Here is a 13,618-nt window from a genome sequence, read left to right as displayed (position 1 = left end):
TTCATATTACAGCAGTCTCGGATGATAACCCAGCACATGTTCTTCATTTTAAGAAGACTTTCACTGCAGATTTGACAAAACGCAAAGAAGGAACCAATGTGAGGTTTCTAAAGATAGCCATAGCACTCGGCCCATGGTTTAAGAATCTGAAGTGCCTTCGTGTGGCGCATGCTTTCAGAAGTCTTAAAAGAGCAACATGCCGATATAGAAATTACAGAACCCAAACCACCAAAAAAAGAAAATCAACCTTCTGCTGGTAGCATCTGACTCAGATAATGAAAATGAGCATGCATCAGTCCACACTGCTTTGGACTGTTATCGAGCAGAATCCATCATCAGCATGGATGCATGTCCCCTGGAATGGTAGATGAAGCATGAAGTGACACATGAATTTTAGCGCATCTGGCACGTAAATATCTTGCAACATTGGCTACAACAGTGCCACGAGAATATCTGTTCTCACTTCCAGGTGATTTTGCTTTTATAAAAAAAAATAATAATAATAAGCAGGCAGCATTATTTCCTGCAAAATGTAAACAAACTTGTTTGTCTGACTGCTTGGCTGAACAAGAAGTAGGACTGAGTAGACTTGCAGGCTCTAAAGTTTAACAGTTTTATTTTTGAATGCAATTACAAATGTAGAATTACGTACAAAAAGTAAGTTCAACTTTCATTATAAAGAAATTGCACGGAAGTACTTTTATTAGGTGAACTGAAAAATACTATTTCTTTTGGGTTTTTTTAATGTGCAAATACTTGTAATCAAATATAAATATGTACACTTTGTATTCTATGTTGTAATTTAAATCAATATATTTTAAAATGTAGAAAACATCCAAAAATATTTACATAAATGGTATTTCATTATTGTTTATTAATTGTTTTTAATTGTGCAATTAATTTTAACTGGTTGACAGCCCTAATTTTTTTCCAGAGATCCCTTGCTTGAACTGTGTTCTGTGCCCTGTTAAAGTCTGTTTCAAAACAATTTGCACAGTTTTTACTGTTAAATTAGAATCAGTTACAGCATTAATAGTTTGTCTGCCACCATGTGGCTTGCAATATCTCAAGCTCTTACCAAAGTATAATGCATGGGGGGGGGGGGGGGGGGGAAAGGGTGTTAAAAAAACAAAAATCACATCCTGGTGAAAGTACAAGGAAGCCTTTTAACCTGAAACTGGGACACAATTTATACCATATGAACTCTCTCTCTTGTCCTCCAAAGAAAGCCTGCAAACTAGTATTTTGGAACATCATTTACAAATATTAGATACCACTGTGTGTTACTTCATCGGGTGTCAAGTCAGTATAGTCTTTAAACAAGACCAGATACCTTTAAACCTATAAAGTATTTAAAATCAAGATAGATCTCTATCTAAAAGATATGCTATAGCTCTAACAAAAATTATGGGCTTTATGCAGAGATTACTGGGTGAGGCTCTTTGGCCAGTGGTATGCAGGAGGTCAGATAATCACCATAATGGTCCCTTCGGACCTTAATAATCTATCAATCTATAGGAAACCTTAACTGGCTACAGTTTACCTGCATTAAAATTAGAGTGATTCTATGGTATTGTGAGGGTTTAATACTCAAAGGATTTTGCATCGTTTACATGCCTCGTACAGCAAGAGCCAAAGATCAAATTTAGGGGGAGGAGGGGAGAGATAAGCTCCCTCCTGACTTCCCATACAAAATGATACAGTGTGGTACAGGTTAAAAAAAGTCGGGGGTAGCATTCAAGCACATTTTTCACTCAACTATGGTAAATACAAAATCTAAGCCCCACAAAAGTGAAAATCCTGTAAGGTTTCAAAAAAATATTATTGTGCATATGTGCAGTAACCAGCGTCTGATACAGAATCCGCTTACTCTTCCAAAAACATCAGCTACTAGCATGACTTCAGTTGGTAAGAAATGCAGAAAAATGAACACACACAAAGCTGGATATGACACACACAAGCATAATCCAAAATATTTTTTTAGTTTTCATAGAATTATAGAAATGTAGGTCTGGAAGGGACCTGGAGAAGTCATCAAGTCCAGCCCCCTGTGCTGACCATCCTTGATATGTGGTCTGTTCTTAAAAACCTCCAACAATGGAGATTCCACAACCTCCCTTGGAAGCCTGTTCCAGAGCTTAACAGCCCTTATAGTTAGAAAGGTTTTCCTAATATCTAACTTAAATCTCCCTTGCTGCAGACTAAGCCCATTACTTCTTGTCCTTCCTTCCGTGAACAAGGTGAACATTTGTGTATTTGTATATTTTCAAAAATTTCAACAGTAGTTTTTAAAAAGTTTCAGTTCAAACATTAGGTACAATTTGCTGCATGTCACCTTATAAAGGCTTTTTAATTTCTACTCAATCTTATTACTCCCTTCTCTTGCCCCACACTAAAAAATATAAGCTTGATACTTGAAAAAAAGGGAAGATATTTTCCCTTATTTATTCATGAAGTATGAACCTTAACTGTACAATGTAACATATAATATTTCAGGCATTTTGAATCTGAGACATGTTCTTTTAATATTCTCTCAAGTAGGCTGAGGAAAGAAAACAAGCTCATAAGCGAGAAAAGTGACCCAGAATTAAACATTATAAACCAGAGGTGGCAACCTTTCAGAAGCGGTGTGCCAAGTCTTCATTTATTCATTCTAATTTAAGGTTTCACATGCCGGTAATACATTTTAATGTTTTTTACAAAGTCTCTCTCTCTAAGTCTATATATTACATAACTAAACTAGTGTTGTATTGTAAAACAAACAAGGTATTTGAAATGTTTAAGAAGCTTCATTTAAAATGAAATTAAAATGTTGATCTTACGCTGCCGGCCCGCTCAGCTCGCTGCTGGTCTGGGGTTCTGTTCACCTAGGCCGGCAGCGGGCTGAGCGAGGCCTGCAGCCGGGACCCCGGCTGGCAAGGGTCCGTCAGCCAGAACCTCAGACCAGCAGCAGGCTGTGCGGGGCCGGTGGCCAGGACACAAGAGGGCTGAGGGCAGAAGGCTGGAGTCAGGGCTGGGTATGTGGAGGGGTGTAGGTGTCACGGCAGAGGGGGGGCTAGGTATGGATGGGGGTGCCAGAGTCAGGGCTAAGGTTGTGGGTGGAGATGAACAAGTCAAGCAGAGGGCTGGGCGTGTATGAGGGAGGTACAGGGCTCAAGGCAGGGGCCTGGGGGGTGTGCAGGGCTCAAGGCAGAGGGCGTGATGGTGGTGGGAGGGGTCAGGGATCAGAGGAAAGGGCTGGGTGACTGCCACTCTAAGAACTCCTAACCCCACTGCTCCTTGTCCCCTGACTACCCCCTCCTGGGACCCCTGCCCCCAACTGCCCCCCAGGACCCCACCCCCTAAGCCTCCCTGTTCCTTGTCCCCAGACTGGACTCTACCCCCTACCTATGCCCTGATTGCTTCGACCCTTATCCACATCCCCATCCCCAGCAAGGCCCCAGGACTCCCATGCCTATCCAACCACTCCCTGCCCCCTGACAGGACCCCCAGAATTCCTGACCCATCCAACCCCACCCCCACACACACCTCCCTTCCTGCTCCAACTCTCTCCACACTCCTGCCTCCTGACAGGACTCCGAACTCATACAACCCTCCCAGCTCCTTGTCCCCTGACCACCCCTTCCAGAGACCCCCCACCCTAACTGCCCTCCCCAGGACCATCATTGCTCCCGTTCCCCTGACTGCCCTGACCCCTATCCATCCCCTGCCCCCTCACAAACCCCAGGACTCCCATGCCCCATCCAACCCCCTCTGCTCCAACTGCCCCCTCCAGAAACCCCCACCCCTAGCCACCCCCTCATCCAACCCACGCTGCTCCCTGACTGCCCCCACCCCATATCCAACCCCCCCGGCCCTGGACCCCTTACCATGAGGCTCCACACAGAGCTAGATACGCTGCTCTGTGGGAGGAAGCAGCCCCGCCCCTCCGGTTGAATGGGGAGCGTATCTGCCTCCCCACAGAGCCAAACGCTGCCCTGCGGGAGCGCGCAGCCCCAACCCCCAGAGCGCTGCACGTGGCGGCAGGGCTCCAGGGGAGGGGAGAAGGCGGGGGAGGGACTGGCAGCTTGCTGTGCTCTGCCCGGTGCTCTGGCCCGGGAGCGCGGACCCTGTGGCTTGCCATGCCGAGAGAGTGGGGCTATTAGCCCACTCTGTGCGCACGGCTATGCTTCTGCTCCCTGCCCCTGCTGGGGGAACAGAAGGCAGAGGAGAGCAGCCCGGGTGGGCAGGATTTTTAATGGCATGCTGGAATCCCGGCAAGCTCCAGCGTGCCATTAATAATTGGCTCACGTGCCGTCTTTGGTACATGTGCCATAGGTTGCCGACCCGTTATAAACAGTGTTTGATATACTTTTTGACTTGCCAAGAGGTACAGTGATTTTTATTTTTAATGTCATTATGAGCTTCAAACATTACCTGACTTTCCAAGAACATCTGTCCTGTTACAGTGGCAGCAATACGCTCCTGCTGTTGTTTTTGAGCCTGAAGCACGTTTTGCTCAACAGAAAGGTTGTTTTCCAGAGCTTCCAATTCCGCCTGCATATTAAATAAATGCAAAGTTTGGTCATACCAACAACGAAGTATATTAAATTGTTTATATATATGTGTGCTTGGCTATAATTACAACACGACCCTGTGCAACACTAATTCACACAGATGCCTGTAAGTCTTCAGACTCTCCTAATGAAGCACATCATAAGGATATAAATAGAAGAGCTGAGACCTCATAGCTCCCGCTGACTTCATCTGGAGTTGTGGGTGCTCAGCAACTCTGAAAAATCAGGTTCAATATATTCTGTACCTTTCAAGCAGACAAATGAATAAGACAGGGATGAAGCCAGTAAGTTAAAGGAGGCACACAATAGCTCTGCCATAAGTGTCCATTCAATAGTGTCCTTTAGAAAAGCAATTTAACTGGAGATTACTTTACTATTCCCTCAATACAGCTAACAAAAAACAAGTATCATTACCAAACTAATATCTTGCCACTCATTCACTGCATCTTCCCTGTCTTTTTCGGTTTCAGCATTCTGATGAATAGTCAACTGCACTTCTTCAGCGTCTTTAAGGAGGTTCTCTGTGGCACCATCTTCTCCTTCCTTCTCCAGTTCTGTAGCTGCTGCTTCAACAGCCAATGTCTCATCAGGTTCAGAGGGAGCATGTGATGTTTTAAATATTTCACCTGGAAGCCCAGTGTCATTACTACTTTGACTGTCCACTTCAATAAAGCTACCTGCACAAGGGGAAGGGGAAAAAAAAGCATGTTTTCTTCCTTAAGGGGGAAAAAAAATACCATACTCAACTCCTAAGATAATTAATAAAAAAATAATGTATTATTTCCATCAGACAGTGCCATTCTCCAGGACTCCTCTGGGCAGACCCACTGATGGAGAGAAGTAGGAAATGTCAACGTCTAACATCACCTAAGAGCTTTTGCTGCTCTCACAGTTTCTGCGGTATCTTTTTTTTTCCTCTCCCCAGACTAGATGTCCTGAGAAGACAGAATTAAAATACTGATTGTCTGAACTAGCTTTACATTTCTTTATTTCCTTATAAAATATTGATACTCATGTAGAATGTGAAAGCTTGAGTCTTTAAGAGTTAAAATAAGACAGATTATCTATGGAAACATCAGCAATTAGCCTTTTTTATTCATTACATTTTTTATAATTTGTATTGAATTGATGAGAACTGCAGTTTTACCTTCCTCTATACTCAGTGTAAAGTTTTCAAGATTAATGCTGATAGATATATAAAAATAATACAGCTGTAAAAATAATGAAGATGTATGATTTAGGAAATTTTAAGCTGTACACTAAAAAAGTTATTTATTTATTTAAGAGGAAAAAAGGAACTAGGGACGGATGTGTGTGCATGAGTACATATCTCTGTTTTCCCTGTTGCACAGCACTTCCCCCAGGGAAAAAAAATGTTAAATAGCTTCTATGTGGTATGACTTTGGCAGAGCTTTTCTATCAAAAATGCTTAAATAAATAAATCAATAATAAGATAAAATAAAATACGTGCAGTCCTGACTGGCGGAAACTATGGTGGGGAAAACAGATTTTGGTTTATGTAATGGCATTAGTCCTACCCTGTCACAGGAACCTTTTTTTTTTTTAAGGGGCGGGTTAGTTTGTTTTTAAACAGAAGCGATCGCTCATTACTTTGCATAATCTTATTTTTAAATGAGTAATAAAATTGTGACAGCGTGTAATAAAAACACAGAAGATAAAATGGAGCATAAGACGTTTACAGTTTTAAATACATTGTATAGGAAAACAAAACAGTTTAAAGATCTACACTACAATTTAATTTTGTTGACAGGAGCAAGCATCTGAACGGCCTCATCCTTCAGTGAATTTCTCTTTTCACCACTTCTTTCAGAGGATGGAAGTTTATACCCATGAATCCAGCATCCATGAGGGAATACCACCCTTCCTGCTGACCTCACAGTTCCATGAGTAGAAAAGGGCAGCAAGTGTCTGCGAGATTCTACACCAGGGGTCGGCAACCTCTGGCACGTGGCTCGCCAGGTTAAGCACTCCAGCGGGCCGGGCCAGTTTGTTTACCTGCTGCGTCGGCAGGTTCAGCCGATCACAGCTCCCACTGACTGCGGTTTGCCGTCCCAGGCCAACAGGGGTGGCGGGAAGCAGCGCAGGCGAGGGATGTGCTGGCCGCGGCTACCCGCTGCCCCCATTGGCCTGGGACGGCGAACCACAGCCAGTGGGAGCTGCGATCAGCCGAACCTGCCAGTGCAGCAGGTAAACAAACTGGCCCGGCCTGCCAGGGTGCTTACCCTGGCGAGTCACGTGCCAGAAGTTGCCGACCCCTGTTCTACAACAAGTCAACATATCAAAGTAGCTTAAATTAATTTATGCTGCTTACGTCTCTGTGCCATGGAATTTCCTCACCCCTTCAAGGTGGGATCCAGATGCAGCAGACAGGTAATATCTTAGCAGCATGACTTTTTGCATGAGCCAGATGGTTTATGGAGCTAGGGGAGCTAAAGTGGCTGGCTGGCAAATACAGAGTTTGCTCAAATTTAGAGAAGAGAATGGTAAAAACTTTGCCTTCCATGCTAAAGAATTACATGAAACTAGAGGTTTCAATTACAGTGAATAGCAATAACGTTCACAGGGGAGAATCTTGCCCAAAGATTTCTCTCCTCTTATAAAAAAAGAATGTTTATTATATAGTGGTGTTGGAGCATCATTACAGTTTAAACATCAACCTTTGTAAATCCTTTAACATTGACACACCAAATTTCAAGGAAATCTGACTAACTCAGGAGGTTACAGGATAGGATTAATGGCACGAATTTGGAGTCATCCAAGCTAGGAGTTCTAGAGATAAACCCTCCCAAAAAAATGACATTTAAAAAAAAAAGTTTCTAAGTGGGTTTTTTTTTGCCTAGTGCTAGAAATGAACCTACTGATGAGATATGGATCAAAAATGGCTTCAATATGCAGCATTTTACCCAAGGCAGCGCATGGTACACACTAAATCTTTGCGGGACCCAAATAGAGAACAACATTAAAGAACATACATGTTTACACTGTACGTGTACCAATACAGAAAAAGAACTAGAGGATTTCCATTCCAACTATTTTTCAATGCTTTAAAGTTCAAATCTTGTAAGTGGTCTAACATCCAAATGTTTAAGGGGATTGCTTCATGGAGTTGCAGAGCAGCATTAGTGATCCAAATCTGGGTTCATGACGAAAGGATTCCCAAGTTACAGACCTCCTCCCCTCAAAAAAAATGTACAAGTTGTTTACCTCCTTTTTCAACCCATTTCATCCACAGGATTCCAGCTAACTCTATTAAAGACCAAAAAGAGAGGGGTAGGGGGAAAAGGTTGCCCACACCCCCTTCCCTCTACCCTCTTTGAGCAGTGCCTCACTATGCACATACTCACAGTGGCTCTTGGCACTAAGATTCAGGAGGTTCCAGATCCTGATGTACACTCACGCACTTATTCTCTCTGAGGAGATGTCTAACATGTAAAATTTAGGGACCATCACTTCACAGCATTTTACAGCTCTCTTATACTTACTCATAGGATACAATCTCACTTTCATATAAGCATCATTTAAGCATTAGAATTCTCATGTTCCCCCTCGTTGCTGACAATGCCCTTTGTAATAATACTCCTGTGCCCTGCTAATTATACAACATATACACAATTCTACACTGAAATAATGCCTACTACATCCTGAAGGCACACGTGCAGCTCTTCCCTTAGCACTCACACTTCTAGGTGCAAAAAAATAGATCTCCTCACATCCTAATCACTCCCCTGTCACACATGTCCACATGTCACAAACACACCTTACTTAGCAGGCCCAACTGCTGTCTCCATCATTTAGTGCAAGTACACCTAACACACTGACTGCGCCTGGAGTATATGCAAATAATTCCAACTGACTACTGCCAGAGGAACAGAGGGAATATGCCATGGTCAACTGCCTCTTCCTCCCCCCATAGTGTTAGATGGAATCCTGTAGGTGAGAGAATAAGTGGCTCATAAAAGGAGGTGAACAGCATACACATTTCAGGAACTGTGGGGTTGACAGAGAAAAGATATCGGTGTTAACAGGATAGATTTGCTGAAAGAGGGCAGAGTTAAATATGCATGTGAAGTCTGAACTCTGCAGTTCTTGGTTTTCAAATGTTGCAGTTTTGCTCAACTCAGCATTCTGCAAAAGCACAACATACCACCAATCAGCATTAACTCTGCATTAATATAGGTTTTTTGCCATTGAATTGAGTCACTGGTCAAAATGTTAAGATATCAATTGACAGCTGATATATACTGTTGGTTAATTTTTTGCTCCCAGAGGATCAGAGAAAGTTTTATATTAAAATTGGAGGAAATCAGTTACTTATCAAGAGAAGATTATTTATATGTTCCCAGATTTACTGAGCAAACAACTAAAAATACATCAAATTTAAGGTTCTAATACCAAAATCAGACTTGGATATGGGACAGAAGTGTTCTTCCCCCTCAAATTAAGTTATTACGGAGTCTAAGATCTGTTATTTCTATATAAGGAGGCAAAGTGTTTATGGACTCTGGGTCTCTTTTCCCAGGGACTAAGATGATCGTGTCAAACCATTGGATGATCTCAATCTTAGAAAAAAAAAAATCATATTTGCCCGAGTTCTGGCAAATCCTAGATTACCCAGTTATTAACAGTTTATAACATTATAATATACTTTTTAAAATGAATATAACATTTAGATACCTAAATACATTTTGTTAGTCAAACAGCTACTTAACTCTTGCAGGATCACAATCAAATGCAAAGGATGATTTGGGTATTATTTTTTATACAGAATACTTTTATATGAACAGTTGTCACACCTACTGTGCTTTGATACACTGCTGGGTTTTTGTCAAGAAAAATTTCCAAATGATGAATTTCTTTTTGACAATCAGAAAGACTGAATACTGTTGGAATATTAAGCGTAGTATCGGAAAGTTCTTCTGATTTATAAATCTGTATCAAAACAAGACAAATTTGGGAAAGAACTCTGAAATAAGGCTTATCATAACTAGAGCAACTGACAGTCCCTCTTTGGAAAAATATTGACTTGTGACAGAGGATAAGAAATCACTAATCAAATCCTCTCCTTTCAAATTTACAATCGAATAACATTACTTCTCCCCACAATTAAAAGTATAAAAAAATCCCATATTAAAAACTGCTTTGTACTAAAAAAAAATAAAAAAAAAAATTAAGCACTTCTTCCCATCTACAAGAGATTATATTTGTCAATAAGACCTAATTTAAAAAAAAATCATACATAAGATGTTTTAAAAATACAGCTGTGTCTCTATTAGAAGAGGTAAATTCAAGGGTCATGTCAGTAGACTGTAAACTCTTCAAGGCAGGGAATTTTGTCTTCCTGTGTATCTGTTCAGCAATTAGCACAATGGGGCTCTAATCCTGATTGAGGCCCTGGCTACCACAATCAAATATGGAAAAAAACCAGCACATTCCACGTACCATCTGAATCACTATCTTCAAACTGTGATTTCCTTTGTACTCTTTCCTCATCAGAATTTGCTATTTCTGGAGTGACTGAAAGTGGATGCTGTAGCTCAGAAGTATTCTTTTCAGCTTTTGGTAAATCACACTCTATATTTTCAGACTCCCCGTTGTTGGGAATTTCTGTAGTTTCTAAATGAATCATAGCTACCGAAATGGTCTTTGTTGTGGAACTTATTGATTTCTGCATGCAAATATTCGTATTTTCTTGCAGAGAATATGACTCCACTTTTGAAGTATAATCTTGTTCATCTTCTGTCTCTTCGTTATCTATTCTAATGATTTCAACAGAGGAGTCATTTTTAACACATGGCGTGGACACGCCTTTAGATACAGGAATCGGGAAAAAATCTGACTGACTTGTTTCTTGCATAAGGACGGTGTTTGTTGAAAGAACGGTAGGTAAAAGTAGCGGCTCCTTTCCATCCTTAATTTTAGGAACCTCATCTTCCTCATCTGAGCTACTAATAAGATTCTTCACTCCTGACATTTCCATTCGTGTTCTATCAGCACTAATGGTAATAACTGCTCTCATATCGTCACCACCACTACCACTTACAGCTTGCTGAGCAGCCTGTAGTGTTCTTGGTGATACACTGTCTTCAGCTATACTGGGGCAGAGAGTGGCTTGGTCCAAATTCAGCTGCCTTTTATCTTCATCCTCTGGCTCCTCTTCTGAGCTGCTTTCTAACATAGCTGCCTGTATAGCAAGCAAAGTCCTGGGAGAAGGTGGTGCTCCAACTGCATTGCTAGCATTCTCTGTCTTTAACTTTTCAGGTGAAGGTGGTTTGGCATTAGAATCCATTTCATTTTGTAATTTATCAGGTATATTATATTCAGGTCCTGTGGAAGAATGCCCAACTGAAAGAGTTTCTAAGTGGGTACTGGTGGTTTCCTTTACTTGAATACCTGAAAAAGAAAAATACTGCTAAGTTTATTCATATATAACTGTTTATATATTTTCCTTTTCTGCTATAATGAATTAGATTTAAAGTCATATAAAGTTGGTGGTTCATAACCAAGTCTTAGTGTTATAGTTCATTATACTGAAAGTATCAACTACAGTAAACTTTTATACGGCACTTGATCAACCAGTAAGCTCTATAAACTAGCATTTCTGATCTGCACTGAAAAGTCCAATTTATAATGCGGTTGGTGCACAGCCTTCAGGGGGCTGGAACGTGGGAGGGGCTGCGGGGCACACTCTGTGAGGGAGCTTGGGGCAGGGGATTGGGGCACAAGAGGGGCTCAGGATGACGGATGGAAGGGGCACTCACCTCCGGCGGCTCCCTGCAAGTGGCTCCCCATCCCTGCTGTTTCTGGCGGAGGCACGGCCAGGCAGCTCTGCAGGCATGCTGCCTCCGTCCCCCATCCCCGAGTGCTGACTCTGCAGCTCCCAGCCCACTGGCCGGGAACCACGGACAACGGGAGCTGCAGGAGGGGCGGGGGCGGAGCCTGCAGACAGAGGCAGCATACCTGCTTGCCAAGCGGTCTGGCTCCGCCTCTGCCAGGAGCAGCAGGGATGGGGAGCTACTTGCAGGTAGCCACCGGAGGTGAGTGCCCCCGATCCAGCACCCCGAGACCCCTTCCATACCCTAACCCCCTGTCCTAAGCCCCCTTCCAGAGCCCATGCTTTGCAGCCCACATCCCTGCTCCAAACCCCTCCCTCTGAGTTAACTGGCATTTTTAATTTACCAGCACCCCCCATTCCTCCAGTATGCTGGTTTTAAAAAGATCTTTTACTGTATATATTTCTGTACATGGAACTCAGATTTCTCAGTAGTAATACAGAGTGCCCAAACCCAGTGAGAAATTTCAGGAAGTACAGAGAGAACATTACAATACCTTTTATCAGAATGTAGTGAGAAGTATCTTCAGAGATTACCCTCTTGCTTTCCACTTGTTTCATGAAGCCTCCCTCATTTTCATACTCGGTCTGGATGTGGCCTGAGTCCTGCTGGCTCATCTCTTTTTCCACATTTTCTATGTATCGATTTAGATTGTTTTTTTTAAGCAAACCCTTGAGTTGGTATTGTGAGAAGTCATTGGACTCCTTAAAACAAAAAATATATAAGCTTAAAAATCCAGGTTAGGGTTGCAGTTAATTCTGGTAAGCTTAATCACATGCTTGTAGGTTATTTTTGTTTGTTTTTTTTATTATATTTTATTCTTAAGGTAAAACAGACTTGCACAGGATGTACTACTTGATAACATAACTGTTGACAATCACTCTGTTATTAGTCTCTGAAGAGAAACCAAGCAGATGTCTTTAGGCAACCTGTCTGTGCTGGGAAATAGACAGTGAAGGCAGGAAACTGTGCAGCTTGGAAATACCAAGGTCAGAAGGGAGAGAGATGCGGGTCTTCCCCGAGAAAGGTAACAGCTGGGGAGCTGGAAGCAGTCAGTGGGTGCCCTTGCTATACCGCTGAGGAGAAATACAGATGCAGTTGCCATTGAACTGTGACATAGTATTAAATAATTATTTTAAATATACTTAGGAACATTGTTTAAATGCACTGATACCTCTCTTACATGACCAGAAAAAACTGGTCACTTAATAGAGATGGTCCATAACTACAAAGCAAATAAAATTACAATGGAACCCACGCTGGGGTGATTTAAATGTGGTTGCCTATTACAACATCTACCCTGGCAGGTTTCAGTGCCAGCTGCTGTCTAAACAGTCCTCTTACACTTCAAAATATAGTTGTGCTCTCAAAAGTGATTGTAAAAATGGCACTGCAGGGTAATAACTTTTTACACATTTGCTTAGTTCATAAATTTAAAAAAGAGGTTTCCCAACTTCCAGCTTTGCATGCAATCTGGGATCTGGAAGTGAAGTTGTTTTCTTTCCACCTGACTTATCACAAATAATAAGATTCACTAAGTTCCAATTACAGAATAATTCTGGTGGTGATGCATGAGTCACAATGCAAGAGTGGATAAATTATAAAGCAATCTTGGCTCCGCAATTCTAACAGAAGTCAGAAACCAAAACTCTGAATGCATACAGAAAGCAAGTGTGCTGAGAACCATTACCCTGACATTTTGTGAAGCCACTTTTCTGACATAGCACCGGGAGTAAGGATTTCTTGATGTGAGATACTGATGCAGTCTTCATCAGCACTAATGGCAGCAGATTCTATCCTACTGGCTTTAAAAAAGCTGATGGATATTTTAAATTTTACCTCTGGCATTCTCTCAAATAATGTTCTTCGTCGCTTTGTAAACTCCTTTATGTCTGTCAGGATTTCATGTTTCACTTCTGGAGGCAGACTGCTGAAGTCTTCTGATTCAATGTCTACAGAATGAGGATTGTCAAAGAATTCTTCCTGTAAGAAATGAAAGAGAACTTAAAAACACTAATTTCATATGACCAGGGCAACAAACATATATAGAGTAACTCATAACCAAATGGAAAGTCAAATATACAGTATTTAGTCTCTCAAACCAAAAGTTAGTACAGGGGTCGGCAACCTCTGGCATGCGGCTTGCCAGGGTAAGCACCCTGGCAGGCCAAACCAGTTATCTGCCACATTGGCAAGTTTGATGGACTGCGC

The 13,618-nt window shown here is 41.9% G+C and overlaps 1 protein-coding gene across 1 annotated transcript in view; it reads right to left on the bottom strand.

Annotated features, from left to right (window-relative positions):
- Positions 1–13,618, bottom strand: part of LOC115642291 (DNA repair protein complementing XP-G cells-like) — an 88,783-nt gene that overhangs the window by 14,342 nt on the left and 60,823 nt on the right. Inside the window, 6 exon segments of the mRNA XM_030545763.1 lie at positions 4,417–4,536; positions 4,971–5,233; positions 9,371–9,506; positions 10,000–10,967; positions 11,904–12,111; positions 13,247–13,390. Of these exon segments, the coding sequence (XP_030401623.1) occupies positions 4,417–4,536; positions 4,971–5,233; positions 9,371–9,506; positions 10,000–10,967; positions 11,904–12,111; positions 13,247–13,390 (1,839 nt within the window).

This window comes from Gopherus evgoodei, chromosome 1 (assembly GCF_007399415.2).
Source record: "Gopherus evgoodei ecotype Sinaloan lineage chromosome 1, rGopEvg1_v1.p, whole genome shotgun sequence".
In the NCBI taxonomy this organism is placed as follows: Eukaryota; Metazoa; Chordata; order Testudines; family Testudinidae; genus Gopherus; species Gopherus evgoodei.
This window is presented reverse-complemented; position numbering and strand designations above follow the sequence as displayed.